The following is a 27,859-nucleotide window of genomic DNA, read 5'->3' on the forward strand; positions in this document are numbered from 1 at the left end:
CTTCTCTTCTTTCTTGTTTCCATTGTCTTCTATGTTCTCTTCTTGCTGCAGGTGTTCTGCAGCTGTCGTTGCCGGCTGTGGAGATCGACTCCCCAGCTGGTCCCCCCTCCCGTCGGTGTGTTTTTTTTCATGCGCATCGTGCATGCATGAGGAGTCGCGCATGCGCGGTTGCGCACTTTTACTCGGCTCTGTGAGCCATTGTTGTAGTTCTTTTTCTACCGACCTGAGGTAGTGGGGTCTTCTCTCCACAGCGGGCCTCTTCGGACAGGTAAGGCCTTCACCTTTTTCCTCCGTTGTCTTCTCTTCCTCTCTTCTTTCCGTTGATTTTGATTTTTCTCCTTTTGTCTCCATCTTCTTTCCACCTTTATACTCACTTTTCTTTAACTTGTATTTCTGTGCCTTTGTATTTTCTCTTGTTTTTCCCGACTTTTCTGGAGAGGGCTGGAGTTCACCGTCCGGCCACTACTCCATCACGTGACTCCCCCAAATATTACCAATTTCTGATGCAAATTATGATCAGTGTAGACAAATTACTGAACTTCGTTGGACTGATAAAGTGAAGTATTTGGGGATAATGATTGATGTAAATATTCAATTATTGTATAATTTAAATTATGTACCGTTAATGAGAAAGATTAAGGCTGATTTGATTAAGTGGAAGGATTTACCTTTGTCATTAGTTGGTCGAGTAAATTGTATTAAGATTAATGTTTTTCCGCGAATGCAATGGGATTTTGAACTTTCCAAATATTGACTGGATAAGTCATAGAGTGAAAGGATTAGATGAGGTGGAATTCATCAAATGTGTTCAGGAAAGTTTCTTCCAGTATTGTGAAAAGGTCCCACTGGATGAGACTTTGGGGCCAGTGATCGTTGTTCAATTGGGTTTAGGATAGTTATAGAGAGACAGGGCGAGGCCACTGGTTAATATTCAGAACAGGATCAAGGCCAACTTTGAAGGGATAAGTCGAGAACAAGCTCGAGTTAATTGGAACAGGTTGTTCGAAGCAAGAGGAACATTAGGAAAATGGGGTTTTAGGAAAATATATTGACTAGAGTCGAGGACATGCATGCACATTCCTGTTGGAGTGAAGGGTCAGACGTGCCACTACATTGGGAATGGCAGATGGAGTTGGCACTGGACACTGTGGATGAGGTTGGCACTGGGACACAGAGGATGAGGTTAGCTCTGGGACATGGTGGATGATGTTGGCACTTGGACAGCAGATGAGATTGGCACTGGGACAGTAGAGGTTGGCACTGGGGGAATGAGTGATGTTGGGACTGGGGCACAGTGGGTGATGTGGGACTGGGGCACAGTGGGTGAGGTTGGCACTGGGACAGTGGGTGATGCTGTGACTGGGACACGGTGGATGAAGTTGGCACTGGGGCAGTGAGTGATGTTGGGACTGGGGCACAGTGGGTGATGTTGGGACTGGGGCACAGAGCGTGATGTTGGGACTGGGGCACAGTGGGTGAGGTTAGCACTGGGACAGTGGGTGAGTTGGCAGTGGGGCAGTGGGTGATGTGGGACTGGGACATGGCGGGTGAGGTTGGCACTGGGACAATGGGTGAGGCTGGCACTGCGGCAGTGGGTGATGTTGGGATTGGGACACGGTGGGTGAGGTTGGCACTGGGACAATGGGTGATGTTTGGATTGGGACACGGTGGGTGAGGTTGGCACTGGGTCAATGGGTGAGGTTCGTCCTGGGACAGTGGGTGATGTTGGGATTGGGTCACGGTGGGTGATGTTGGGACTGGGACATTGGGTGATGTTGGGACTGGGATATGGTGGGTGAGGTTGGCACTGGGACAGTGGGTGAGGTTGGTACTGGGGCAGTGGGTGATGTTGGGATTGGGACACGGCGGGTGAGGTTGGCACTGAGACAGTGGGTGATGTTGGACTGAGACATGGCGGGTGAGGTTAGCTAATACCAATGACCCATCCACACAAAAGTGCATGGAGGCAAGGTGCATCCTTGTACTGTTTCCACGTGACCGAAAGGTTGTGCCACCCAATGCTGGGCTGGATTCAAGGCCCTCTTCCGGCGGATTCCACAAACTAACGCTGACCACCAACCTTCCTCCAGCAGATCGAGGCAACGGCACGGCTGGACTTCCTGTGGCGGCTGCTGGCCAAGCGGGAGATGAAAGAGATGGCGGAGTTACGGCAACACAATGAGAATCTGCTGTACAACATCCTGCCCCAGCACGTGGCCGAGCACTTCCTCAATAGGGACCCTGATGATGAGGTAGCACGGGGCACTGGGGAGAGACGGGGGTGGGGGGGAAGGGGTATGGCTCCCTGCAATTCGGGACGCATGTGGCCAGGGCAGGGAAGAAGGCTTTTGCGGGTCAGGGTACTGGGTCCAGGAGCAGGGACGTCTCGTTACAGCAGAATAAAAGATTGGTGCACCCACCAAGATCTAGCTGTAGGAGGGTGTCATTAAACTAGAAAGGGTATTCCTGGGACTGGCGGACAAGTTATTAGGATGAATAGGCTGGGACCTTTTTCGCTGCAGTGTCAGATGCTGAGGTTTATCAATATCATGAGGGGGCATGGACAAGGTAAACAATCACAGGGTGGGGGGGTCTAAAATCCGAGGATTCGATACAAGGTGAGAGGGGACCTGAGGGGCACCTTCTTCACACTGAGGGAGGCAGGTGTGTTAACAACCTGCCGGAGAAAGGGGGAGATGTGTGTATAATTATTGAAAATACATTCAAATGAGTAGGAAAAGCTCAGAGGGATAAGAGCTGAAAAGAGGCATGGAGAGGGAGTTGGGGCAGCTTGGACGTCATGCTGAAGAGTCTGTGCTGTGGGACTCTGTGACTCTCCAACTGGCCTGTTCAATGATCTTTAGGGATGGGTAGTTACTGCCCGAGACACAGAAAACCACGTCCGTGTATGACTAGTTGTAGACGCGACTATAATCTGCTCTCTCATTGAAGTGCATAACAGAGGAGCAGAAATAGGCCAATCAGTCCCACCGTGAGGTCTAATAAGGACCCCACCGTGACCTCCAACACCGCCCCCCCCCGTGAGGTCTAACACTGCCTCCACCGTGACCTCTAACATTGACCCCACCGTGAGGTATAATACCAACCCCACCGTGAGGTCTAACACCCACCCACCGACCCCACCGTGAGGTCTAACACCCACCCACCGGCCCCACCATGAGGTCCCATGCACCAGGAAGACTCTTGCCTTGTTGGGTGTTATTTGAATCATCGAACTGTCATAAATCCTGTTACCTGTGGGTTCTCTGCGTTACCAGGAACTTTATTTTGAGTCACATGACTCTGTGGGGGTTCTTTTCGCCTCCATTCCCGAGTTCAATGCCTTCTACTCCCAGGCTGAGAGCAACCAGCAGGGCATGGAGTGTCTGACGCTGCTCAATGAGATCATCGCGGACTTTGACGAGGTGGGTATTGTCTTGTGAATGTCGGCTGGGACCTGCTGCATTGACACAGCCGCTGCTGGGTGAGGTGGTAAAGTCCACAACAGTCCTCGAGTGCTTTGATTTCAGTGGGCACCTCTGAGTGCAACTCCCTGAGAAGATAGTTGCCTTTGCTCACACTGCACATACGTTCTGCTCCATTTCCCATCCACTCCCAGGGTCCAAGAGGAGGAGGTCTGGTCCACAAACCAGTCTGATCCACCATCTGCCAATCACCCTGCCCCCACTGGGAATAAAGTGACTCCACCCCTACATTTATCATTCCCCCAGTCCACCGGAACTTCTGGCCAAGTGATGAGTTCTCCATTTCTGCCACGGCCCCAAGAATTTCCTGCCTTCCCACAATGAACCGTGTCTGGACCCAGAGATTTATCCCCTGGATACCATCGACAACTGCTCCCTCTCCATGGCTGACGCAGGCATGTCTGACTTGATCGATCGTTAGCTCTCACTCCCATGTCTATCTCCCCCACTCTGTCTCTCCATTTTATCGTCAGCTTTATTCTCTCTTTATGGCATTGTAGTTGTTCAGTTTGTGCTGCTGTGTTGAATTCAATGGGGTCCTGCAGCAAGCAAACCTTTCCCTGCCCCTGTATGTTGTCCTCGTGGGAGTGATTTCTCATTCATTTGTCGTGTTTTGATGAAAATTTCCAGCACCCATACCTCATCTCAAGTTCTGACGAAGGGTGCGACTTCATCCAGCAGTTGTTTCAAGTCAAGTTTATTGTCATCTGATTGTATATTTAGACATATTCACGCATACAAATTTAGGTGTACAGCACGGTAACAGGCCCTTCCAGCCCACAGGCCCATTAGACATACAGCACAGTAACAGGCCCTTCAGGCCCACAGGCCAGTTAGACATACAGCACGGTAACAGGCCCTTCCGGCCCACGAGCCCGTTAGACATACAGCACAGTAACAGGCCCTTCCGGCCCACGAGCCCATTGGACATACAGCACAGTAACAGGCCCTTCCGGCCCACGAGCCCATTAGACATACAGCACAGTAACAGGCCCTTCCGGCCCACGAGCCCGTTAGACATACAGCACAGTAACAGGACCTTCTGGCCCACAAGCCCTTTTTAGACATACAGTATGCTAACAGGCCCTTCTGGCCCACGAGCCCATTAGACATACAGCACGGTAACAGGCCCTTCTGGCCCACGAGCCCGTTAGACATACAGCACGGTAACAGGCCCTTCTGGCCCACGAGCCTGTTAGACATACAGCAGAGTAACAGGCCCTTCCGGCCCACGAGCCCGTGAGACATACAGCACAGTAACTGGCCCTTCTGGCCCACAAGCCCATTAGACAAACAGCACGGTTACAGGCCCTTCTGGCACACAAGCCTATTAGACATACAGCACAGTAACAGGCCCTTCCGGCCCACAAGCCCATTAGACATACAGCACAGTAACAGGCCCTTCAGGCCCATGAGCCCATTAGACATACAGCACGGTAACAGGCCCTTCCGGCCCACGAGCCCATTAGACATAGAGCACGGTAACAGGCCCTTCCGGCCACGAGCCTGTTAGACATACAGCACAGTAACAGGCACTTCTGGCCCGCGAGCCCGTTAGACAAACAGCACGGTAACAGGCCCTTCCGGCCCACGAGCCCGTTAGACATACAGCATAGTAACAGGCCCTTCCGGCCCACGAGCCCGTGAGACATACAGCACAGTAACAGGCCCTTCCGGCCCACGAGCCCATTAGACATACAGAACAGTAACAGGCCATTCCGGCCCACGAGCCCGTTAGACATACAGCACAGTAACAGGACCTTCTGGCCCACAAGCCCTTTTTAGACATACAGTATGCTAACAGGCCCTTCTGGCCCACGAGCCCATTAGACATACAGCACGGTAACAGGCCCTTCTGGCCCACGAGCCCGTTAGACATACAGCACGGTAACAGGACCTTCTGGCCCACGAGCCCGTTAGACATACAGCATGGTAACAGGCCCTTCTAGCCCACGAGCCCATTGGACATACAGCACAGTAACAGGCCCTTCCGGCCCACGAGCCCGTTAGACATACAGCACAGTAACAGGCCCTTCCGGCCCACGAGCCCGTGAGACATACAGCACAGTAACTGGCCCTTCTGGCCCACAAGCCCATTAGACAAACAGCACGGTTACAGGCCCTTCTGGCACACAAGCCCATTAGACATACAGCACAGTAACAGGCCCTTCCGGCCCACAAGCCCATTAGACATACAGCACAGTAACAGGCCCTTCAGGCCCATGAGCCCATTAGACATACAGCACGGTAACAGGCCCATCCGGCCCACAAGCCCATGAGACATACAGCACAGTAACAGGCCCTTCTGGCCCACGAGCCCGTTAGACATACAGCACGGTAACAGGCCCTTCCGGCCCACGAGCCCGTTAGACATACAGCACAGTAACAGGCCCTTCCGGCTCACGAGCCCGTTGGACATACAGCACAGTAACAGGCCCTTCCGGCCCACGAGCCCATTAGACATAGAGCACGGTAACAGGCCCTTCCGGCCACGAGCCTGTTAGACATACAGCACAGTAACAGGCACTTCTGGCCCACGAGCCCGTTAGACAAACAGCACGGTAACAGGCCCTTCCGGCCCACGAGCCCGTTAGACATACAGCACAGTAACAGGCCCTTCCGGCTCACGAGCCCGTTAGACATACAGCACGGTAACAGGCCCTTCTGGCCCACGAGCCCGTTTTAGACATACAGCATGGTAACTGGCCCTTCCGGCCCATGAGCCCATTAGACATACAGCATGTTAACAGGCCCTTCCGGCCCACGAGCCCGTTAGACATACAGCACGGTAACAGGCCCTTCTGGCCCACGAGCCCGTACCGCCCAATTACACCCAATTAAACACACCCTGTATGTTTTGGAGGGTGGGAAGAAACTGGAGTCCCTGGGGAAAACCCACACAGACACAGAGAGAACATACAAACTCCTTACAGACAGCATGGGATTCGAACCCAGGTCCCGATCACTGGTGCTGTGATGGCGTTGAGTTAACCATGCTACCCACAACCCATCAGGTTGTACTTGTAGAATTAGATGGCAATAAATTTGGCTTGACTTGAAACAGTGTTTTCCAGTCCTCGGTGCAAAACACGCAGACACACAACCAGACAGAACACACATAGAGACAAACAGTACATCTGCAGGATAAGTACACCCTTTTGATGTGGATGTTTCCCACGATTTTCTGTTTTATTTCAGATTTCCAGCATCTGATGATTTTTTTTAACTTTCATGGATTTCTAAGCCATTGGTCAGATAGAGTGCGAGTTCAGCCACACCACAGGAAGGGTGTGTGTGTTGAGAGAGGGTGCAGGAAATGCCCAGGGTCTTGTCTGGGACAGGGCATTTTGGTTATGAGGAGGTAGTGTTGAGACTGGGTCTGTTCTCCCTGGAGATGAATGGCAACAAGAGAGGTATTAGATGGCGAAGGGCTGAGAGAAGGTGGATAACCAGCAACAATAGCAAATACCAGAGTCCACGAAGTTGAAGGAGTTGTGGTTGGAGCTGAAGGTTGTCAAAGGTTACAAGAGGATAGAGACAGGATGCAGAGTTGGGCAGAAAAGTGGCAGATGGAGTTCAATCCAGATAAGTGTGAGGAGATGCAGTTTGGATGGACAAAGCAGAAGGCTGAGTCTGTAGTTAATGGTCAGTTACTTAACAGCGTGGATGAACAGAGGGAGCTGAGGTCCAAATCCCTACATCCTCCAAGGTTGCTGCGCAGAACGGTGGGATCGTTAATAAGGCCAGTGGGATCTTGGGCTTCATTTGAGTTCAGGAGTTGAGAGGTCATGTAGCAGCTCCATAAATTTCTGGTCAGATCATTCTTCAATTATTGTGTTCAGTTCTGGTAACCTCATGACAGGGACGGATGTGGTCAACTCTGTGTGGAGCCTCGTGGAATGGAGGAGATCTTAAACAGTTTTTTTGCATCAGTATTTACTCAGGAAACTGGAAGGGAATCAAACAGAAGGGTCATGAAACAGATGGAGATTAAGGAGGAGGAGGTGATGCTGCCTTTCAGCGAATAAAGGGAGACAAATCCCCTGGGCCAGATATGATATATCCTTGGGCCTTGAGGGAGACGAGTGTTGAAATTGCAGGGGCCCTGATGGATATATTCACAATCTCCTTAGTCACGGGAGAAGTGCCGGAGGATTGGAGAGTAGTTCATGTTGTCCCGCTGTTTAAGAAAGGCTCCAAAAGTAAACGAGGTAACTATAGGTCAGTGAGCCGGACGTCAGTAGTAGGTAAATTATTGGAAGGCATTTTGAGACAGGATATCTAGGTATTTGGACAGCCATGGGCTGACTAAGGACACTCAGCATGGCTTTGTGAGTGGTAGGTCATGTTTAATGAATCTTGTAGAGTTTTTGGAGGAAGTTACCAAGAAGGTAGATGAAGGAAAGGTTGTGGATGTTGTCTATATGGACTTTAGTAAGGCCTTTGACAAGGTCCCACATGGGAGGTTAGTTCAGATGTTCAGACACTAGGAATCCATATAGGGGTTGAAAACTAGATTTGAAATTGGTTGAGTGGGAGAAAACAGAGAGTAGTGGAAGATGATGCTTCTCAGACTGGAGACCTGTGTCAAGTGGTGTTGCCTCAGGGATTGGTGCTGGAACCATTTTGTTTGTCATCTATAACAATGATCTGGGTGATAACGTGGGAAATTGGATCAGCAAATTTGCTGATGACACAAAGATGAGAGTCAGTGAGGAAGGTTTTCAAAGTTTTCAGAGGTGTCTGGACCAACTGGGAGAATGGGCCAGTAACTGGATGATGGAGTTTAATGCAGACAAGTGTGAGGTGTTTCATTTTGGAGGGACAAACCAAGGTAGAACATACACTCTAAATGGTCGGGCACTGAGGAGGGTGGAGGAGGGTGGAGGAGCAAGGATCTGGGGATACAGGTACATTGTTCCCTAAAAGTGATGTCACAGGTGGACAGGGTTGTAATGAAAGCTTTTGGCATCTTGGCCTTTATAAATCAAAGATTTGAGTATTGGAGTTGGGATGTTATGTTGAAGTTGTATAAGACATTGGTGAGGCCACACTTAGAATATTGTGTGTGGTTCTGGTCGCCTAACTACAGGAAGGATATCAATAGATTGAAAGAGCAGAGAAGATTTACAAGGATGTTGCTGGATCTTCAGGAGTTGAGTTACAGGGAAAGATTAAACAGGTTTGAAGTTTATTCCTTGGAACGAAGAAGAATGAGGGGAGATTTGATAGACGTTTACAAAACTATGAGGGGTATAGACAGAGTAAATGCGAGTGGGCTCTTTCCACTGAGATTAGGAGTGATAAATACAAGAGGACATGGCTTTTGGGTGAAAGGAGAAAGGTTTATGTGGAACATCAGGGGGAAGTTCTTCACTCAGTGAGTGGTGGGAGTGTGGAATAACCTGCCATCTGATGTGGTGGGTACGGACTCAATCTTGAACTTTAAGAGTAAATTCAAAAGATACATGGATGGGAGAGGTCTGGAGGGTAATGGAATGGCAATAGGTTATTGGGACAAACTGAACAATGATTGGCACAGATTAGAAGGGTTGAATGGCCTGTTTTCTGTTCTGTACCTTTCTGTGGTTCTATGGAAGCTATGGAGAGGGGGGGGAGAGGAGATTTACCAGGATGTTGCCTGGATTGGGAAACAAGTCTTATGAGGCAAGGCTAGCAGAACTGGGACTTTTGTGGGAGGAGACCTGATAGAGGCCAACAAGATTCTGAGAGGCAGAGATAGGGTGGGCAGCCAACACCTGTTTCCCAGGGTAGGATCAGCAAACTCCAGAGGACTTGTGTACAAAGTGAAGGGAGGGAGGTTTAGGGGAGACGTCAGGGGTGTTTTTTCATACAGAGAGTTTTGGGGGCCTGGAATGCCTTCCCAGGGGGGGTGATGGTTGAGGCTGAAACATTGGGGGCATATAAGAGACTCTTAGACAGGAACATGGATGGAAGAAAAATAGAGGGTTACAGGGTAGGGAGGGTTTAGTATTTTTGGTAGGAACATATAGTTGGGCACAACATTGAAGGCTGAAGAGCCTGTATGATGCTGTTGTGTTCTTTGTTCGAAGGGCTCAGGCCTTCAATGTTGGTTTTGCAGTATGACTTTATCTATGATGGACGCTGCAAGACTGGCTAAGTTCCTCCAGCATTTATTTAGAGGGCAAGTGAAAATGATCCCACAACAGAGATTTCTGAGGATGGAGGGTGCACGTTTAAACTGGGGCTTGAAGGGAACTGAAGAAATTGTGTGCCCTGGAGCTGGCTGGAATCTGGAAGTCACGCCCTGAGGAGGGGGTGGAGATCGGGACTCCCACTGCATTTAGCAAGCATCAGGGCAAGGTCTGGACTCACCAAGGAAGACCATTAGCACCTGGCAAGGGCAACATGGGAGCACTGTTGTGGGGTTCATCCAGGAGCCTGGTGGCTATGTGAAAGGAAATGTACTTCAGCCTGTGGGTGCCGATGGGAGGAGGGAGAGAATGTGTGTCCAGGTGATCATTACATTAGAACCATAGAACAAAGCAGCACAGAAATAGGCTCTTTGGCCCTTCTAATCCATGCCAAACTATTATTCTCCCCAGTTCCACTGACCTGCACCCAGTCCGTCCCTCTCCGTCCCCCTCCCCTCCACGGACCTATCCAAATTCCTCTTCAATGTCAAAATGGAGCCCGTATTCACCATTCAGCTGGCAGCTCGTTCCACGCCCCCACCTCTCTCTGTGTGAAGAAGTTCCCTAAACTGTTCTCCTTTGACCCTTACCCATGACCTCTGGTTTGTATCTCACCCACCCTCAGTGGAAAAAGCCAACCTACATTTACTCTGTCTGTCCCCCTCATAATTTTAAATACCTTGATCGAATCTCCCCTCATTCTTCTACTCTCCAGGGAATAAAGTCCATACCTGTTTAACCTTTCCCTGTAACTCAGTTCCTGATATGCAGGCAACATCCTAGTAAATCTTCTCAGCACTCTTTCTATCTTATTGATATCTTTCCTGTAGTTTGATGACCAAATTCCCCCAATCTTGTGCAGCTCCTGTCTTGCTCTGTGATGCACCCATGAGTTTGTGCTCGATGAAAGTGAAGTGGCTGAAGGCATGGGGGAATGTGCCAAACTTCCTTCGCCTTCTCACACAGTGGAGGCATTGAGGCACATTCCTGAGTGTCCTGTGGTGTCCTCGGGCAGGTCCAGTGGTGTTTCCAGCACCCTCCACCATGGCCCATCCCTCCCTGTGTCAAACACCTGAGTCTCCACCACCCTGCAATCTGACATTGACCGCAGTTACCTTCCTGTCGTCGCCCCTCAGTGCCAGGCCATCTGCCATGTGTTGCCAGACTGTGCAGATACCTCCGTCTCTCTCACCTCCAAGACATGACACCTGGCGATCCTCTCCAAATGTGTTGTGATGTGTTGGTATTTTGTGGGTGGTTTTCTGACCATGACTGAGTTTATCTGAATTCATTCTGTCCCCATGTTGTAGCTCCTGAGTGAAGAACGTTATGAGAAAATTGAAAAGATCAAAACCATCGGAAGCTCGTACATGGCTGTGTCTGGCCTGGCCTTAACCAAGGAGGTATTTACATTTCACCTGAACTGATTGGAAACAACACCTGTAGTGTCATACATTCTCGAATACACAACCATGAGTCAGAGAACACTACACACATGAACAGGCCTTTCTGCCCTTCTAGTCTGTGCCAAACTATCATCCCACTGACCTGCATCCAGTCCATAGCCCTCCATAACCTTCCCATTCACATACCTGTCCAAATTCCTCTAAAATGTTAAAAATGAGTCCACATTCACCACTTCAGCTGGCAGCTCCTTTCACACCCCCACCCCTCTCTGTGTGAAGAAGTTCCCCCTCATGTTCCCCCTAAACTTTTCCCCTTTCACCCTTAACCCATGTCCTCTGGTTTGTATCTCACCCACCCTCAGTGGAAAAAGCTGACCTACATTTACTCTGTCTGTCCCCTTCATAATTTTAAATACCTCGATCAAATCTCCCTTCATTCTTCTACGCTCCAGGGAGTAAAGTCTGTACCTGTTTAACCTTTCCCTGTAACTCAGTCCCTGAAGTCCAGGCAAGTAAACAGGTTAGTAAATCTTCTCTGCTCTGCACTCTTTCCATCTTATTGATCCTTTTCCTGTAGTTAGATGCCCAAAACTGCTCACTATTCTCCAACTTTGGCCTCACCAATGTCTTGTGCAGCTTTACCATCATGTCCCAGCTCCTTTATCTCCAGATGAAGGAAACATTGGTGATGTATCTTGATCTTTGCTACATAATGTTTGATCTGCTGAGTTTCTCCTGCTTCATGTCTTTACTTCAATCACAGTATCTACAGATATTCCCTGTTCTCAATTCTTTGATTTCTGCCAAAAGCTCTCTTTACAACCCTATCCACCTGTGACACCACATTCAGGGAATTATGTATCTGTATTCCCAGATCCCTCTGTCCTATTACACCCCTCAGTGCCCGACCATTTATCGTTTACGTCCTTTCTTGGTTTGTCCTTCCAAGATACAACACCTCACACTTGTCTGCATTAAACTCCATCTGCCATTTTTCAGCCCATTTTTTCAGCTGGTCCAGATTCCTCTACAAGTTTTGAAAACCTTCCTCACTGTCCACAACGTCTCCAATCTGAGTGTCATTTTCAAACTTCCTGATCCAATTGACCACAATATCATCCAGATCATTGATATAGATGACAAACAACAATGGTCCCAGCACCAATCCCTGAGACACAACATGAATCACAGGCCTCCAGTCTGAGAAGCATCATCCACCACTACTCTCTGGCTTCTCTCGACCTGCCATTGCCGAATCCAGTTCACTACTTCACCGTGAAGACAGAGCGTCTGAACCTTCCTGACTAACCTCCCATGTGGGACCTTGTCATAGGCTCAAGGTCCTAGTAGTCAACATCCACAGCCTTTCCTTTATCAACTTTCCTGGAAACCTACTCGAAAAACTCGATAAGATTGGTTAAACACGACCTACAACGCACAAAGCCATGTTGACTCTCCCTAATCAATGGTTGGACAAATAATTGTATATCTGATCACTTAGAACACTTTCCAATAATTTAACTGCGACTGTCGTCAGGCTCACCGGTCTGCTGGAGAAATTGTAATGGGAGACGAGGAGATGGCAGTGAACTGAATGAATATTTTGGATCAGCCTTCACTGTCGAAGATATTAGTAGCATACTGGAGTCACATGGGTCTCTCGGAAGAGAAGCGAGTGCACTCAGGATCACGAGAGAGATGGTAGTTGGAAAACTGGTCTAAGGGTAGATAAGTCTCCTGGCTGGACCGGATAGAATACACCCTTGGGTTCTGAAGGAGATTGTGGAGGCATTGGTAATGATCTTCCAGGAATCTGGCAGGGTTCCAGTGGGCTGGAGGATTGAGAAGGAAATTATAGATCGGTTAGTATGACGGTGGTGGTTGCGAATCTGTTGGAGTCGATTGTCAAGGATGAGGTTACAGACAACCTGGAGGTGCATGAAAAGATGGGTCCAAGACACCAGGGTTTCATTAAAAGGAAAATCATATCTAATGGAATTGTTTGAAGAGATTGACAGCAGAGAGGCTGTGGATTTTGTGTATTTGGATTTTCAAAAGGCCTTTGACAAGGAGCCACATGAGGCTGTTTCACAAGATGGAAGCCCATAGAATTACAGGAAGGATACAGGCGTGGGTAGAGCATTGGCTGGTTGGCAGGAAACCGAGTGGGAATAAAGGGACCATAAGGGTGAAAAACAAAATTCTTTGGACACAGTGGTTGAAGTGAAAACACAAACTGCTGGAGAAACTCAGCAGGTCAAACCGTGTCCTTTCTGTAGTCCTTCATCAAGGAATGGAAAATTTCAGCAGGCGTTCGAACAGAAGAGTTGGGGTGAACATGTGGTCACAAAGGCAGCAGGTTATAGGTGTAGAAGGGAGGGAGGGGACAGCAGCAATCAAGGGAGGAGGGATAGCTGGATGAATAGAGAAGGAAGAGGGGGTGGAGAGCTGGGAGGGAAGGGTGGGGGGGAGAAGGGAGCAGGTTAGCAGAAAGCAGAAATGTTGATGTTAATGCCATCTGGAGAGTGCCTGCCTAAAGAACTCACAGTACAGGCCTTTCGGCTCTCGATGTTGTGCCAAAACATATTCCTTACAAAAGTTCTAAACCCTCCCTACCCATAACCCTCTATTTTTATCCTATCCATGTGTCTGACTAAGAGTCTCTTAAATGCCCCCAATGTTCCAGCCTCCACCACCATCCTGGGGAAGGCATTCTAGGCCCCCATAACTCTCTGTGTAAAAAACTTACCCCTAATGTCTCCCCTAAACTTCCCTCCCTTCACTTTGTACACACGTCCTCTGGTGTTTCCTGATCCTGCCCTGGAAAACAGGCGCTGGATGTCCACCCTATCTATGCCTCTCAAAATGTTGTCGACTTCTATCAAGTCTCCTCTCATCCTCCTTCGCACCAAAGAGAAAAGTCCCAGCTCTCCTAACCTGGCCTCATAGACTTGTTTCCCAATCCAGGCAACATCCTGGTAAATCTCCTCTGACCCCTCTCCACAGCTTCCACATCCTTCCTATAATGAGGTGACCAGAACTGAACACAATACTCTCAGTGTGGTCTCACCAGATATTTGTAGAGTTGCAATATAACCTCTCTACTCCCGAACTCAATTAATGAAGCCCAGCATTCTATAGGCCTTCTTAACTAACCTATCAACCTGTGTGGTGTCCCTCTGTCCCGACCATGAACCCTGTACTCAGCCTTCTGGTTTGTCCTTCCAAAATGCATCACCTCACACTTATCTGGATTGAAATCCACCTGCCACTTTTCTGCCCAACTCTGCATCCTGTCTATATCGTAACCTTCGGCAACCTTCAGCTCCATCCACATCTCCTCCAACCTTCATGTCATTCACAAACTTACTGACTCATCCATCCGCCCCTTCATCCAGGTCATTTATAAAAATCACAAAGAACAGGGAGTCCCAGAACAGATCCCTGTGGCTCCTCCATTAGTCATTGACCTCCAGACAGAAATCTTTCCTTCCATGACTACTTTCTGCTTTCTTCCTACACATCAATTTTTTATCCACACGACCAAGGTTCCACTGATCCCAAGTCTCTTGACTTTCTGGATGAGTCTCTCATGAGAGACTTTGTCAAATGTCTTGCTAAAATCCATGTCAACCACCTCTACTACCCGACCCTCATCAATTATTTTTGTTACCTCCTCAAAAAACCCAATTAAACTCGTGAGGCACGACCTTCCCTTCACAAAGCCCTGCTGACTGTCCTTGAGTAGACTGGACTTCTCCAAATGCTCATAGATCCTATCCTTATGAACCCTCTCCATTAGTTTATGCCCCATTGACATAAGACTCACTGGTCTAGAATTCCCATTTTTAAACAAGGGGACTACAAATTTGCCATTCTCCAATCCTCCGGCACCACCCCAGGGCCAAAGAGGATTCACAGATCATAGCTACCACCCCAGCTCTCTCTTCCCTCCCTTCCCACAGCAGCCTGGGGTTTATCACATCCAGACCCAGGGACTTATCAATCTTCAGGTTTTTAAGAAGATCCAACACTTCCTCTTCCTTAATCTCCACATTCTCCATCACACAGGCCTGTTCTATTTCAGCCTCACCCTGATCAAGGTCCTTTTCTCTTGTGAATACTGATGCAAAGTGTTCATTTAGGGCCTCCCCAACCTCCTCCGCCTCCAGGCACATGTTGCCTCCTTTATCCTTTAGAGGCCCCACCTTCATTCTCATCATCCTTCTGTTCTTCACAGACACATAGAACACCTTGGGGTTCTCCTTAATCCTACACGTCAAGGCCTTCTCATGCCCCCTTCGAGCTCCTTTCTCAATCTCCTTCCTGGCTACCCTATACTTCGCATGAGCCCTTCCTGTTTCCTGCTTCCTATATCTAATAAGTGCTTCCTTCTTCCTCTTGACTAGTTGCCTGACCTGTTTCATCAGCCATGGCTTCCTTTTCCCACCATCCTGTCCCTGTCCCAGTGGGACAAACCTCTCCTGAACCCTGCCCAAGTGATCCCTAAACTTCCTCCACGTTACTTCTGTGCTTTCACCCTTAAACATCTGTTTCCAATGTACTCTCGCTAATTCCTGCCTCATCCCTTCATAATTAGCCCTTCCCCAGTTAAACACTTGCCCAGATTGACAGTTTCCATAGCTATGTTGAAGCTCAGGGAGTTGTGGTCACTCTCACCAAAATGGTCCCCCACCGAGAGGTCCGCCCCCTGACCAGGTTCATTCCCCAGAACCAGATCCAGTCTGGTCTCTCCTCTCATCGGCTGGTCCACACACGGTGTCAGGAATTCTTCCTGAACACACCTGACAAATTCAGCCCCATCCATCCATCCCTCTTGTAGCCAGTCCATATTAGGGAAGTTAAAAATCACCCATAACTACACCCTGTATTTCCCACCATTCCAAAATCTGCCTGCTTATCGCCCCTCAGTGACCCAAGGGCTATTTGGGGCCCGTCGATGACTCCCAGCACAGTGACAGCTACCTTCCTGTTTCTGACGCACCCACACTGACGCAGTGGACCCTCCCTCTACAACCTCCTCCCTTTCTACAGCCATGATACTGTCCCTGACCAGTGATGCTACTCCCCCACCCCCTCTCCTACCTCCCATCCTATTCCTTTTAAAACCCCGGTACCTGCATCAGCCGATCCTGCCCTTTCTCCAGCCAAGTCTCTGTAACAGCCACAATATCCCATTTCTGACCCCAAATGTGGGTTGTTACTGGGTCCGCAGGGTGTTCGCACAAAATGACTGACTCCAAGTACAGTCTTGGTTGGATCGTTCTTTAATCTGCAGATTGGGTTACTTTCATTCACCGCTACTACTGAAATGCCATTCAGGAGTCTGTGATAAAAGTCCCCCTGAACAGCTACAAGACCTTCTCTTTTATCCTGGTCCATAGCAAACTGAATAATGTTGCACCAATCATAAAAGATCTCATCGTTTAATATCTAATAGTTCCTCGCAAGTACAGAGTATCTCGAAGTTAGTCCGCTTACTGTATAATATTTTACCAATCACAAGGACCGCGGCTTATCAATACTAGTGGCTAATTTCTCGCATATGTGAAGTCTCCGAGTGCCAGTCAATGCAGGAGCGTATCAACAAATGCTCTATTGCTCTCTCAGATGCTGCTTCCAACCTTCATTGCTTTCAGACATATTGTGTGTGTCAGCTTTTTGCTAATTTATTCCTCCTGCTGTTTTCCTATCATTTTGCAAAGCCTACACTATACTAGCCCCTAGCTCTTCCAACAGTTTAGCCAACTTCTTCATTTCTACGTACTGATCCAAGCTCTGATCATCCCCTTTATTCCTGATACTCCCAGCGTTGAAATAGACACATTTCAACCCCTCTAACTGGCTCCCTTTATGTTCTGTCCCCTGCCCGTCCTTCCTCCCCAACTCAGAACACACAGCATCATGCTTTTAACCTTATACCCTAATCTCTGCTCACTAATTCTGGTTCCCACCCTCTGCAACTGTTCAAGCAAACCTGCCCATCAGGATATTGGTTCCCCTCCAGTCCAGGTGCAGCCCTTCCTTTTTGTACAGGTCAGACCTTCCCCAGATGAGTTCCCAATGATCCACAAATCTGAACTCCTGCCCACTGAACCAACTCTTCAGCCACATGCTCATCTGCCACAACTTCCTGTTCCTACGGTCTCTGGCTTGTGGCACGGGCACCAATCCCGAGATCACCACCCTGACGTCCTGCTTTTTATCTTCTTCCCTAACTCCCTATATTCCCTCTTCAGGTCCTTATTCCCACTCCTATCTATATTATTGGTCCCCACATGGTCCACGACATCCGGCTGCTTGCTCTCCCCCTCCAGAATGCAGTGAACGATCAAAGACGTCCTTGACCCTGGAACCACATACCAACCGGGAGCCTCGATCTTGTTCATAGAACCTCCTAGTTGCTCTGCTAACCAATGAGTTCCTAATTACCTTTTCTTCCCCCCTTCCCTTCTAAACCAGGGGCGAGCCTCTCTGCCAGAGACGTAACCACCTCGACGTCCCTGCTAGATCATCCCCCCCAGTAGTATCTAAAACAGGTTACTTGATGGGAATGGTCACAGGTCACCGAGTTACCTGTCTCCTGACTTTTAGGAATGACTGCCTCCCTGAAACTCCTGTCTGTCACTGCCTGCCTTAAGATCAGAAGTTCAACCAGTTCCAGCTCCAGGTCCCTAACTCAGTTTGTCAGGAGCTGCAGCTGGACGCACCTTTTGCAGGTGTTGTCTCTTTCTCATTCTCTGCTCACCGAAGCCTCTCGAGCCAACACCTCAACACTCCACACCTACCCTGGGCCACACACACTACCCGCTTCTCCTCAGCTACCCCTCTTTTTATTTGTCCCTGGCAATGATCTCAAATACTCCACAAATCAACACTCTGTTTAACCCTTCAGTTGCTCTCTGTGCACCTTTTAAAGGCCATTCACTTCAGCTGCTTCCCTGCACTCACTGCTTTCCAAGTTGTTCCCTCCTCCTCCTACTTCAACGGTCCTGCGTTTAAAATGTCCCGAGATGGAAAATCAGGTGGTGTTCCAATTTACGGGTGGTCTTAGTGGGATAGTACATGAGGCAATGGACAAACATGTGAGTGTGGGAGTTTGATACAGAACTGAAATGGTTGGCTGCTGGGAGGTCCCTGTCACTAGTGTGGATGGAGTGAAGATGCTCAGTGAAGTGATTTCCCAGTCTGCGACTGGTCTCTCCGATGTCACAAAGGGAGCACTGTATGCAGCAAATCAGTCCTGAGGAGACACATGAAATGTTGCTTAATTGAGAGGCCTGTTTGGGGCCCCGGACCGGAGTGAGGGAAGACGTGTGGGCGCAAGTGTGACACCATCTGTGGTCACTGGGGAAGGTGCCTGTTAGGGAGGGGGGTGTTATTGGTATAAAGGGAAGGAATCATGGAGGGAGTGGTTCCTATGGAAGGCAGAGAGAGGAAGATATGTCTGGTGGTGGGATCCTGTAGTAAGTGCCGGAAATTTTGGCAGATAATATGTTGGTTGTGGAGGTTGGTGGGGTGGTAGGGGAGGACGAGGGGCATTCTGTGTTGGTTGCATCAGGGGGAAGAGGGGGCCAGGGCAGATGAGCAGGAAGTGGAGGAAATGCGGGTGAGGGCTGAGATGAAGGTGGTGGAGGGGAAGCCACATTTGTGGAAGAAGGCAGACATTTCAGAAGATCTGACTGGAAAACCTCATCTTGGGAACAGATGCGGCGGAGACAGAGAAATTGAGGGAAGGGGATGGAATCCTTGCAGGGGGCAGGGTGTGAGGACGTGTAGTTCAGATTGATGTGGGAGTTGGAGGGTTTGCAGTATATGTCGGTGGAAAGCTGGTCTCCCGAGATGGAGACTGAGAGATCCAGGAAGGGGAGAGTGTTATTGGAGATGGACCAGGTGAGTTTGAGGTCAGGGTGGAAGTTGGCCGTGAAGTGGATGAAGTTGACAAGCTCATCGCAGGTGGATGAGGCAGCCCCGATGTAGTCATCGATATTACAGAGGAAGGGTTGGGGGGTCTTGTCTGTGTAGGTTTGCAGCGTGGATCGCTCCACAAAGCCCACAAACAGGCAGGTGTAGCTGGGACCCATGCGGGTACCCATGGCAACTCGTTTAATCTGGAGGAAGTGGGATGAGTTAAAGAAGTTATTTAGAGTGAGGACAAGTTCTGCCAGGCAGAGGAGGGTAGTGGGAGAGGGTGACTGGTCGGGTCTCTGGACCAGGAAGAAAGAAATAAATGGATCCTTTTCTGTTTGGCTACTGGTTACTAATGGTGTTGGGGTCACTGTTGTATGTTGTATATAAATGATTTGGATGGTGGAATCGATGGCTTTGTGGCTAAATTTGCAAGTGATTCAAAAATAGGTGGTTGGGCAGGTGGTGCTGAGGACACGGAAAGGCTGCAGAAAGACTAGGATAGATGAGGAGAACGGGCAGAGGTGGCAGATGAAATATAATGTTGGGGAGTGTAGGCTCATGCACTTGGGTCAAAGAAATGGATGGGAGACCTCGCGCAGAATCCCCTAAAGGTTAACGTCCAGGTTGGGTCGGTGGTGAAGAAGGTGAATGCAGTGTTGGGGTCATATCCAGAGGGATAGGGGACAAGAGCAGGGACGTGATGTTGGGGCTTTATAAAGCCCTGGTGAGGCCTCACATGGGGGACGGAGGGCAGATTTGGGCTTCTTATTTGAGAAAGGATGTGCTGGCATTGGAGAGGGTTCAGAGAAGATTTACTAGAATGATTCCTGGAATGAAAGGGTTAGCACATGAGGAAAATTGTCGGCTCTTGGACTGGACTTGGGTTACAGGAGGATGGGGTGGGGGGGGGGGGGGTGGGAACCTCACAGAGACATTTTGAATACTGATCGGCCTGGAGAGAGTAGATGTGGCAAGGATGTTCCCACAGTCGGTGAGTGTAGGACAAGAGGGCACAACTTTAATGTAAAAGGACATCAATTTAAAACAGAGATGAGGAAAAATGTCTTTGGCCAGAGGGGGATGAGTCTGTGGAACTTGTTGCCATGGGCAGCTGTGGAAGGGAGGTCATTGGGGTATTTAAGGCAGAGATTGACAGGTATTTGATTAGTCAGGGTATCAAGGGTTACAGGGAGAAGAGCGAAGGCCGGGAGTGGGGCTGAGTGGGAGGGTGGATCAGCTCCTGATTAGAAGGGTGGGGCAGAACCGACGGGCCTCCTTCTGCTCCTGTCTTGTGATCTTAGGATTTTCCTCTTGTATGGCCGGGCCCTTACCCAGAAACTGTCTCCCTCTGGAATGCTATGGGAGCTCAGTGGTAGGGTGAATGGAGTGAGAGTCAGGTCACAGGACAACAGTCGCAGATGTGTGTGGAGGGGAGAGAGGGAGAGAGAAGGAGAGAAGAGGACTGAGGGAGAGAGAAGAGGAGGAGGGTGAGTGAGGGGGAGAGAAGGGGAGTAATGAGGAGTGAGGTAGAGAGGGATGAAGTGGAGAGGAGGGTGAGAAAGGGAATGAGGAGGGGAGAAGTGGAGTGAGGGGGTGAGGAGGGGGAGAGAAGAGTGAGGGGACGATAAGATATAGGAGTAGAATTTAGACATTCGACACATCGATTCCATCCTGCCATTCTGTCGTGGATGATTTACTATCCTTTTCCAGCCCATTCTCCTGTCTTCTCCCCTTCCTGATGAAGAACATATCTACCTCTGTCTTAAATATCCCCAGTAACGGCCTCCACAGCTGAATTCCTTCTTCTCTTGCACTCTATGCTGTGTGTGTGTGTGTGTGTGTGTGTGTGTGTGTGTGTGCGTGCGCGCGCGCAATTGTGTATAGGTATGTGTGTGTGGGGTGTGTGTAAGGTGTGTATGTGTATTATGTGTTTATGAGTTATGTGTGCGCGTGCACACAAGCATGTTGATGTGTGCGCACTTGTATGTTATGTGTATGTTGTGCGGTGAGTGTGTGGTGGGCATGTGAGTGTGTGCGAGTGTGGTCATGTGTCAGTGAGTCCATGTGACTGGATTAATAATGGGCGTTTGGTGTGAGAATCACTGGCTGGGATGGCAGTGCGCTGTCTGTGAGACCCTTTTGCCCCAACCCCGTGGTCATTAACAGCAGGCCATTTGTTTCAGGACAGTGTGGATGAGTGTCAACATCTGGCCACCCTGGCAGACCTCTCACTGGCTTTGGAGAACATCATGGTCCAGATCTACAAACATTCCTCCATCAACTTCCAACTCCGTGTTGGTGAGTCCCTGCACTGCCCATCCAGCGCGGGGACCCAGGATCAATCTCAAAGCACCATTTCTTTAGTGTCTTTACCCAGCAGTGTGCCCCAGAGTAGTTCTCAGGAGATGCCACAGACACTACCCCACAGAAGGTGGGTGGGGTGGGAGGGGGTTGGGAAAGCATAGACCATGCAGCAAGACACTGGCACCGGTGACTACAGATGCTGGAATCGGAAGTAAAAGCCAATCAGCTGGAGGAGCTCTCGGGGTCGGGCAGCATCTGGGATGGTCAGGTTTTCAGGTAGAGCTCTGCAGCAATCCACACTGCCATTGTCCTCGGGATAAAATCATTCTGCTTTGTTGGGGGAGAGAAGGGGTGGGAGGCAACCGGTGACCAGTGGTCAGGCTCGATTGTGATCCATGGGGCAGAGAGAGAGAGTGTGACCAGATCTTGGTTCAAGTAAGACTTGGCCATGAATGGAAGGGGTCAACACTGGTTCTCGGGGACCTTGATGTACATTCACAGTTTATAGGAACATAAAAACTAGGAACAGGAGTCAGCCATTCAGCCCGTCAAGCCTCCTCCATCATTCAATAAAATCATGGCTGATCTGATGACAGGTTCACCTCCACCTACCTGCCTTTTCCCCAGATCCCCTAATTCCCTTACTATGTAGAAATCTATCCAACCAATATATTTATTGAGGTCACCTCCACTGCTTCCATGGGCAGGGAATTCCACAGATTCACCACCATCTGGGAAAAGCAGTTCCTCCTCACCTCAATATGTGGAGAGTTAAAATCCCGACGATCACACACTTGTGTTTCCTGCAGCGGTCCGCTACTTTCTCGACAGATTGGCTCCTCCAATTCTCACTGTCTACTGGACGGTCTAGAATACAACCCCATGAGTGTGGTCATCCCTTTCCCATTCCTCAGATCCAAGCATATAGTCTCAGTAGACGAGCCCTCTGGTCTGTCCTGCCTGAGCCCAGCTGTGATATTTTCCCTGATTTCCTCCTTTCATTCCCCACTTTCTATCACGAGTAAAGCAACAGAAGCCCAGAACACTGAGCCCCTCCTGCAACCAAGTTTCACTTATGACCACAATGCCATAATCCCAGGTGCCAGCCCACCCTCTAAGCTCGTCCGTCTTTCCTACAATACTTCTCGCATTGAAATAGATGCCCCTGAGAATATTTCCACCACGTTAACCCATTGACTCTAGCGGTGCATGTAATTTTCGTATCATCTTTTCCCTCCTCCACTCCTCTTTCTGCTCTGGCAGTCCGGTTCCCCTCCCCCATAAATCTAGTTTAAACCCAGCGGACCAACACTAGCAAACCTTCCCACAGATGCAAACCGTCCCATCGGAACCAGACCCACCTTCCCTGGAAGAGCCCAATAATCCAGAAACCTGAAGCCCTCCCTCCTGCACCACGTCCTCAGCCACATGTTGAGCTGCATCATCCTCCTATTTGTCACCTCACCAGCACGTGGCGCGGGTAGAGATCCTGAGATCACTACCCGGGAGGGTCCTGTCCTTCAATCTAGCCCCTAACTCCCTGAACTCTCCTTGCAGGACCTCCTCACCCTTCCTACCCACATCATTGGTCCCTTCATGGACCACAACATCTGGGTGCTCACCCTCCCTCCTGAGAATGTTGTGAACTCGATCTGAGATAACTCGCACCCTGGGACCAGGGAGGCAACAGACCATCCAGGATACTCGATCTCTCCCACAGAACCTTTTATCTGTCCCCCTAACTATGGAATCCCCCATCACTACAGCTCACCTCTTCTCCCTTCCCTTCTCAGCCACAGAACCAGATTCTGTGCCTGAGACCTAATCTCCGTCACTTGTCCCTGGTAGGTTGTTCCCCCAACCTCCCACCACCCCCCCCCCCCCACCTCCACAACAGTATCCAAAATGGTATACTTGTTATTGAGGGGAACAGCCACAGGGATGCCCTGCACTGCCTGCCTGTTCCCTTTCCTTCTCCTGACTGTCACCCATCTACCCTCCTCCTGCCTCCTAGCTGTGATCGTGTCCCTGTAACTCCTGACTATTATCCCCTCTGTCTCCCATCCCAGCCCTTCCTCTCCCTGCTGTCCCCTCTCCCTGCTGTCCCATCTCCCCTCTCCCTGCCGTCCCCTTCTCCCCCTCCTCTTTCCCTGCCGTCCCCTTTCCCCCCTCTCCTTTATCTCTGCCATCCCCTCTATCCCCTCCTCTCTCCCTGGCATCCCCTCTCCCCCCTTCCCTGCCATCCCTTCTCCCCCTCCCTGCCGTCCCCTCTCCCCACTCTCCTCTCTCCCTGCCATCCCCTCTCCCCCTTCCCTGCCGTCCCCTCTCCCCACTCCCTGCCGTCCCCTCTGCCCCACTCTCTGCCATCCCCTCTCCCTGCCATCCCCTCTCCCCACTCTCCCCCACTCCCTGCCATCCCCTCTCCCTGCCATCCTCTCTCCCCACTCTCCTCTCTCCCTGCCACCCCCTCTCCCCCTTCCCTGCTGTCCCCTCTCCTCCTCTCCCGGCCGACCCATCTACCCCCTCTTCCGACCATAGCCTCTCCCTGCCGTCCTCCTCTCTCCCCTCGCCCTCTCCCCCCTGTTCTAGCAGAGTGGAGCTCAGTCTGAGTGCTGACATGGTGCCGTTGCAGGGTTTGCCCACGGGCCAGCTGTTTCAGGAGTGATTGGTGCGACCAAGCCCCAGTTTGACATCTGGGGCACAACGGTGAACCTGGCCAGCCGCATGGAGAGCACAGGCATCAGTGGCATGATCCAGGTGCCCGCTGAAACCCAGGAGATCCTCGCCCTCAGCGGCTTCACCCTGCAGTACCGGGGGGCCATCTACATAAAGGGGGTGTCGGAGACCCAGGGCAACGTGGATACCTACCTGCTGATGGGCAGGGTGAGGCAGGTGGAGAAGCACCAGTGGATGAGGAGGCAGAGTGCCCAACAGTCCCTCTCTGCCTTCGTCTCCACCCTGGTGCAGAAGAAGAACTTTGCAATATCCTCCATCCACGAACTGCCCAAGTGAACCAGCCTCGTGCCCCTGCAGCCCCCAGGGCTGGGCTGTCTGAAGGAAGCCCCCAGCTAGTTTGACCAAGGCCTCAAATATTGGGAATTGGTGCTCATTGGAAATGGGTGCTCACTGATGAGACAAGATGGGGTATTCCAAGACAGAGACTGGTTTGGAAGTCCCTCCACACCTTGGTCGAGCTTATCCCACCCACCCACCCTCCTCATCGTTGACTTATGCAGGATGTTCCAAACTATGTTTGGAACTGAAATCACCTGACCTGGTGGGTCTGATCAGCTGGGGCTAATCCCAAGAGCTGCCGACGACTCTGCCCCAGCAGCAGATCCCCGGGGGCAGGAACGGGCCTCCAATTGGGCAGCCGTGGTTGCAGGGATATTCTACACAGCAGGCTCCCTGGGGACTGGAGCTGAGGGAGGTGGATGACAAGGATAAGACCGGTGTGTATTAAATCTGACCTCAGACATGTTGGGGAAATCATGTGTGGGAGTGATCTATTCAAATTTTAAATGTTAAATGCCGATGTTCAGCTCAGTAACAGACCGGTTCCCCATGCTGCCCAGTTAAACCCCATTAACCTACACCCCTCCACCCCCGGTACAATTTGGAGGGTGGGAGGAAACCGGAACACCTGGGGAAAACCCACGCAGACACGGGGAGAACATGAAAACTCAGGCAGATAGCGCAAGGATTCGAACTCTGGTCCTGAACATTGGTGCTGTAACAGCGTGGCGCTAACTGCCACACCAACCGAGCCGCCCCAAATGTAATGGCCTGCAATTCCTGCCACAGCGGGTGTGTACCTGACTCTGTTGGAGGGAGAAGCCCCCAGTTTGTAACTCTGGGTCTATCCGGGATGTCCTCATTCAGCCACAACTCCGTGAAGCACATCGCACATAATCCCTGATGTCTCTCTGCTGCTGTGATCTGGCTATGTTCATCAGCGATTGTACGTTGGCCAGGAGGATGGGAGGGAGCAAAGGTCTCAGGGCCTAGCATCTTAGTCTGACCTGTAGCCCGCTTCTGCATCTGTGTGGTCAGGTCTTCTTTAAATGGCCCGTCAGACTTTCTCATTCCCGACAATCACTACATTCACCAATGTCCTTGGTATAGTGTCACTTACTGTCAGTTGGTGACTGTGGCTGTATAAAACCATATATATATAGATATATTTATATATCTATATGTATAACCGTTTACAGCGTGGAAACAGTCCATGTCGGCCCTTTGAGTCCATGCCAGTTCACTTAAACAACTCTACTAGATCCCCCCTCCCACTCTCCGCCCATAACCCTCCAACCCCCTCACATCCATCTATATATCCAAACTTCTCTTAAATGACAGATGGGACCCTTCTGCAACTCTCTTCTCTAGAAGATCGTTCCGTTCTGCCACCACTCGCTGAGTGAAGAAGCATCCTCTAACATTTCCCCTAAAGTTTTGTCCCCTTACTCTTAACTTATGCCCTCTTGTTCCAACCTCTCCTGCCCTCAGGGGAAAAGGTCTACTTACGTCTAGTTTATCTATTCCCTTAATAATTTTAAAAACCTCTATCAAATCCCCTCTCAGCCGTCTACGTTCCAATGAATAAAGTCCCTGCCTCCTTAATCTTACTCTGTACTCTAGATGCTGTAACCCAGGCAAACATCCTTGTAAATCTTCTCTGCACCCTCGCCATCTTATCTATATCCTTTCTATAATTTGAAGACCTGAACTGAACACAATACTCCAAACCTGGCCTCACCAACGCCTTAAACAGCCGCAGCATCACCTCCCATCTCCTATACTCTAGACTATGATTTATGAAGGCTAACATACCATATGCCTTCTTAACCACCCTGTCTACATGGGAATCCACCTTCAATGAACTCTGTACCATAACCCCCAGGTCCCTCTGTTCCTCTGCGGACCTCAATGCCCTCCCCTTAACTGCATATATCCTATTTTGGTTATTTTTTCCAAAATGCAACACCTCACACTTGTCTACATTAAATTCCATCTGCCATCTTTCAGCCCACTCTTCCAAACAAACCAAATCCTTCTGTAATCCAAGAAAATCTACCTCACTATCCACCACTCCCCCTATTTTCGTATCATCTGCATATTTGCTTACCCAGTTAACCATCCCCTCCTCTAAATCATTAATATAAATGATAAACAACAAGGGACCCAGCACCGATCCCTAAGGCATCCCGCTTGTCTCAGGCTTCCAACCTGACCTACAGTTGTCCACCATGATTCTCTGCTGTCTATCTCCCAGCCACCTCTGAACCCATGTCACAATCTCTCTACTAATTCCCAGTGACTGAACCTTCCTTATTAACCTTCCACGTGGAACCTTATCAAAAGCTTTACTAAAATCCAAATAGATCACATCCACCGCTCTACCTTCATCCACCTTTTCTGTCACTTCCTCAAAAAACACAAGATTCGTCAAACATGACTTTCCTTTTACAAACCCATGCTGGGTGCCCCTAATCAATCCCTGCCCATCCAGATATGCATATATACTACCTCGAAGAATACCCTCCATAACCTTCCCCACCACTGAAGTCAAACTTACTGGCCGATAATTACTTGGCCCGCACCTTTATCCCTTTTTTAAACAACAGAACTACATTTGCAACCCTCCAATCCCGTGGTACCGCCCCCTCCTCCAGTGATCTTTGAAAAATCACTGTCAGTGCCCCTGCTATTTGCTCCCTGACCTCCCTTAACATCCTGGGAAAAATCCCATCAGGACCAGGAGACTTGTCCACCTTTATTGACCCTAGAAGCTCCAAAAAATACTAATCCCTATTCTCTCCATAACTAAGCCATTTTCCTCACATCCCATATAGCCCAGTGTCCCTTTCCTTCGTGAATAGAGACGAGAAAAAATTGTCCAATATTTCTCCCATCTCATACGGTTCCTGACATCATCCAGTGGACCTACTCTATCCTTAACCCTCCTTTAACTGTTCACGTATCTGTAAAAACCCTTAAGATTCACTTTCATCTTATTAGCTATGGACTCCTCAGACCTTCTTTTTGCCTTTCTAATTTCCCTCTTAAGGTTCTTCCTGCAATCTAAGTAATGACCATACATCTCCTCAATCTGCTGTTTCTTATATTTAGCACAGGCCTCCCTCTTATCCTGAACCAACTTACTAATTTTTTGAGAAAACCACGGCTCCCTTGAACTTTTGGACTTGCCTTTTGATCCGGTACTCTCAAAATCTCTCCCTTAAATACGCTCCAATTTTCCTCTACATCCTTTCCAGCAAAAAGATCAGCCCAACCCACACAACTCTCTGCAAATCCCTTCTCATTTCTTCAAATCTGCCCTTCCCCTACTCGAAGACCTTCGACTTCAGACCCGACCTACCCCTTTCCATAATTAAGCAAAAGCTAATTGATCACTGGATCCAAAGTTCTCTCCAACGCTCACCTCCATCACCTACCCCATTTCATTCCCGAACAACAGATCTAACACTGCTCCCCCTTTAGTGGGCATCTCCACATACTGCTGCAAAAATCAATCTTGAACAAATTGCATAAATAC

At 49.7% G+C, this 27,859-nt stretch overlaps 1 protein-coding gene and 1 long non-coding RNA gene across 4 annotated transcripts in view; one reads left to right on the top strand and one right to left on the bottom strand.

Annotated features, from left to right (window-relative positions):
• LOC138760266 (adenylate cyclase type 8-like) overlaps nt 1-24,792 on the top strand; it is an 89,638-nt gene extending 64,846 nt beyond the window's left edge. Inside the window, exons 14-18 of one of the 2 annotated variants that reach the window (XM_069930603.1) lie at nt 2,091-2,252; nt 3,279-3,425; nt 10,972-11,064; nt 21,183-21,297; nt 23,936-24,792. In XM_069930603.1, the coding sequence (XP_069786704.1) occupies nt 2,091-2,252; nt 3,279-3,425; nt 10,972-11,064; nt 21,183-21,297; nt 23,936-24,315 (897 nt within the window). In that variant the 3' untranslated portion in view covers nt 24,316-24,792. The remainder of the gene's footprint in view (nt 1-2,090; nt 2,253-3,278; nt 3,426-10,971; nt 11,065-21,182; nt 21,298-23,935) is intronic. The other variant, XM_069930604.1, reaches the window with a different exon arrangement.
• Nucleotides 6,068-18,246, bottom strand: LOC138760270 (uncharacterized). 2 transcript variants are annotated; one of them, XR_011355522.1, is made up of 4 exons: nt 18,040-18,246; nt 12,611-12,899; nt 10,777-10,974; nt 6,068-7,329 (listed from the first exon to the last, which is right to left on the bottom strand). It is a non-coding gene; the product is annotated as an uncharacterized lncRNA (long non-coding RNA). The 2 variants fall into 2 exon arrangements; XR_011355523.1 differs by having other exon boundaries at nt 17,999-18,246.
• Nucleotides 24,793-27,859: the final 3,067 nt, after the last annotated feature.

This window comes from Narcine bancroftii, chromosome 4, assembly GCF_036971445.1.
Source record: "Narcine bancroftii isolate sNarBan1 chromosome 4, sNarBan1.hap1, whole genome shotgun sequence".
In the NCBI taxonomy this organism is placed as follows: Eukaryota; Metazoa; Chordata; class Chondrichthyes; order Torpediniformes; family Narcinidae; genus Narcine; species Narcine bancroftii.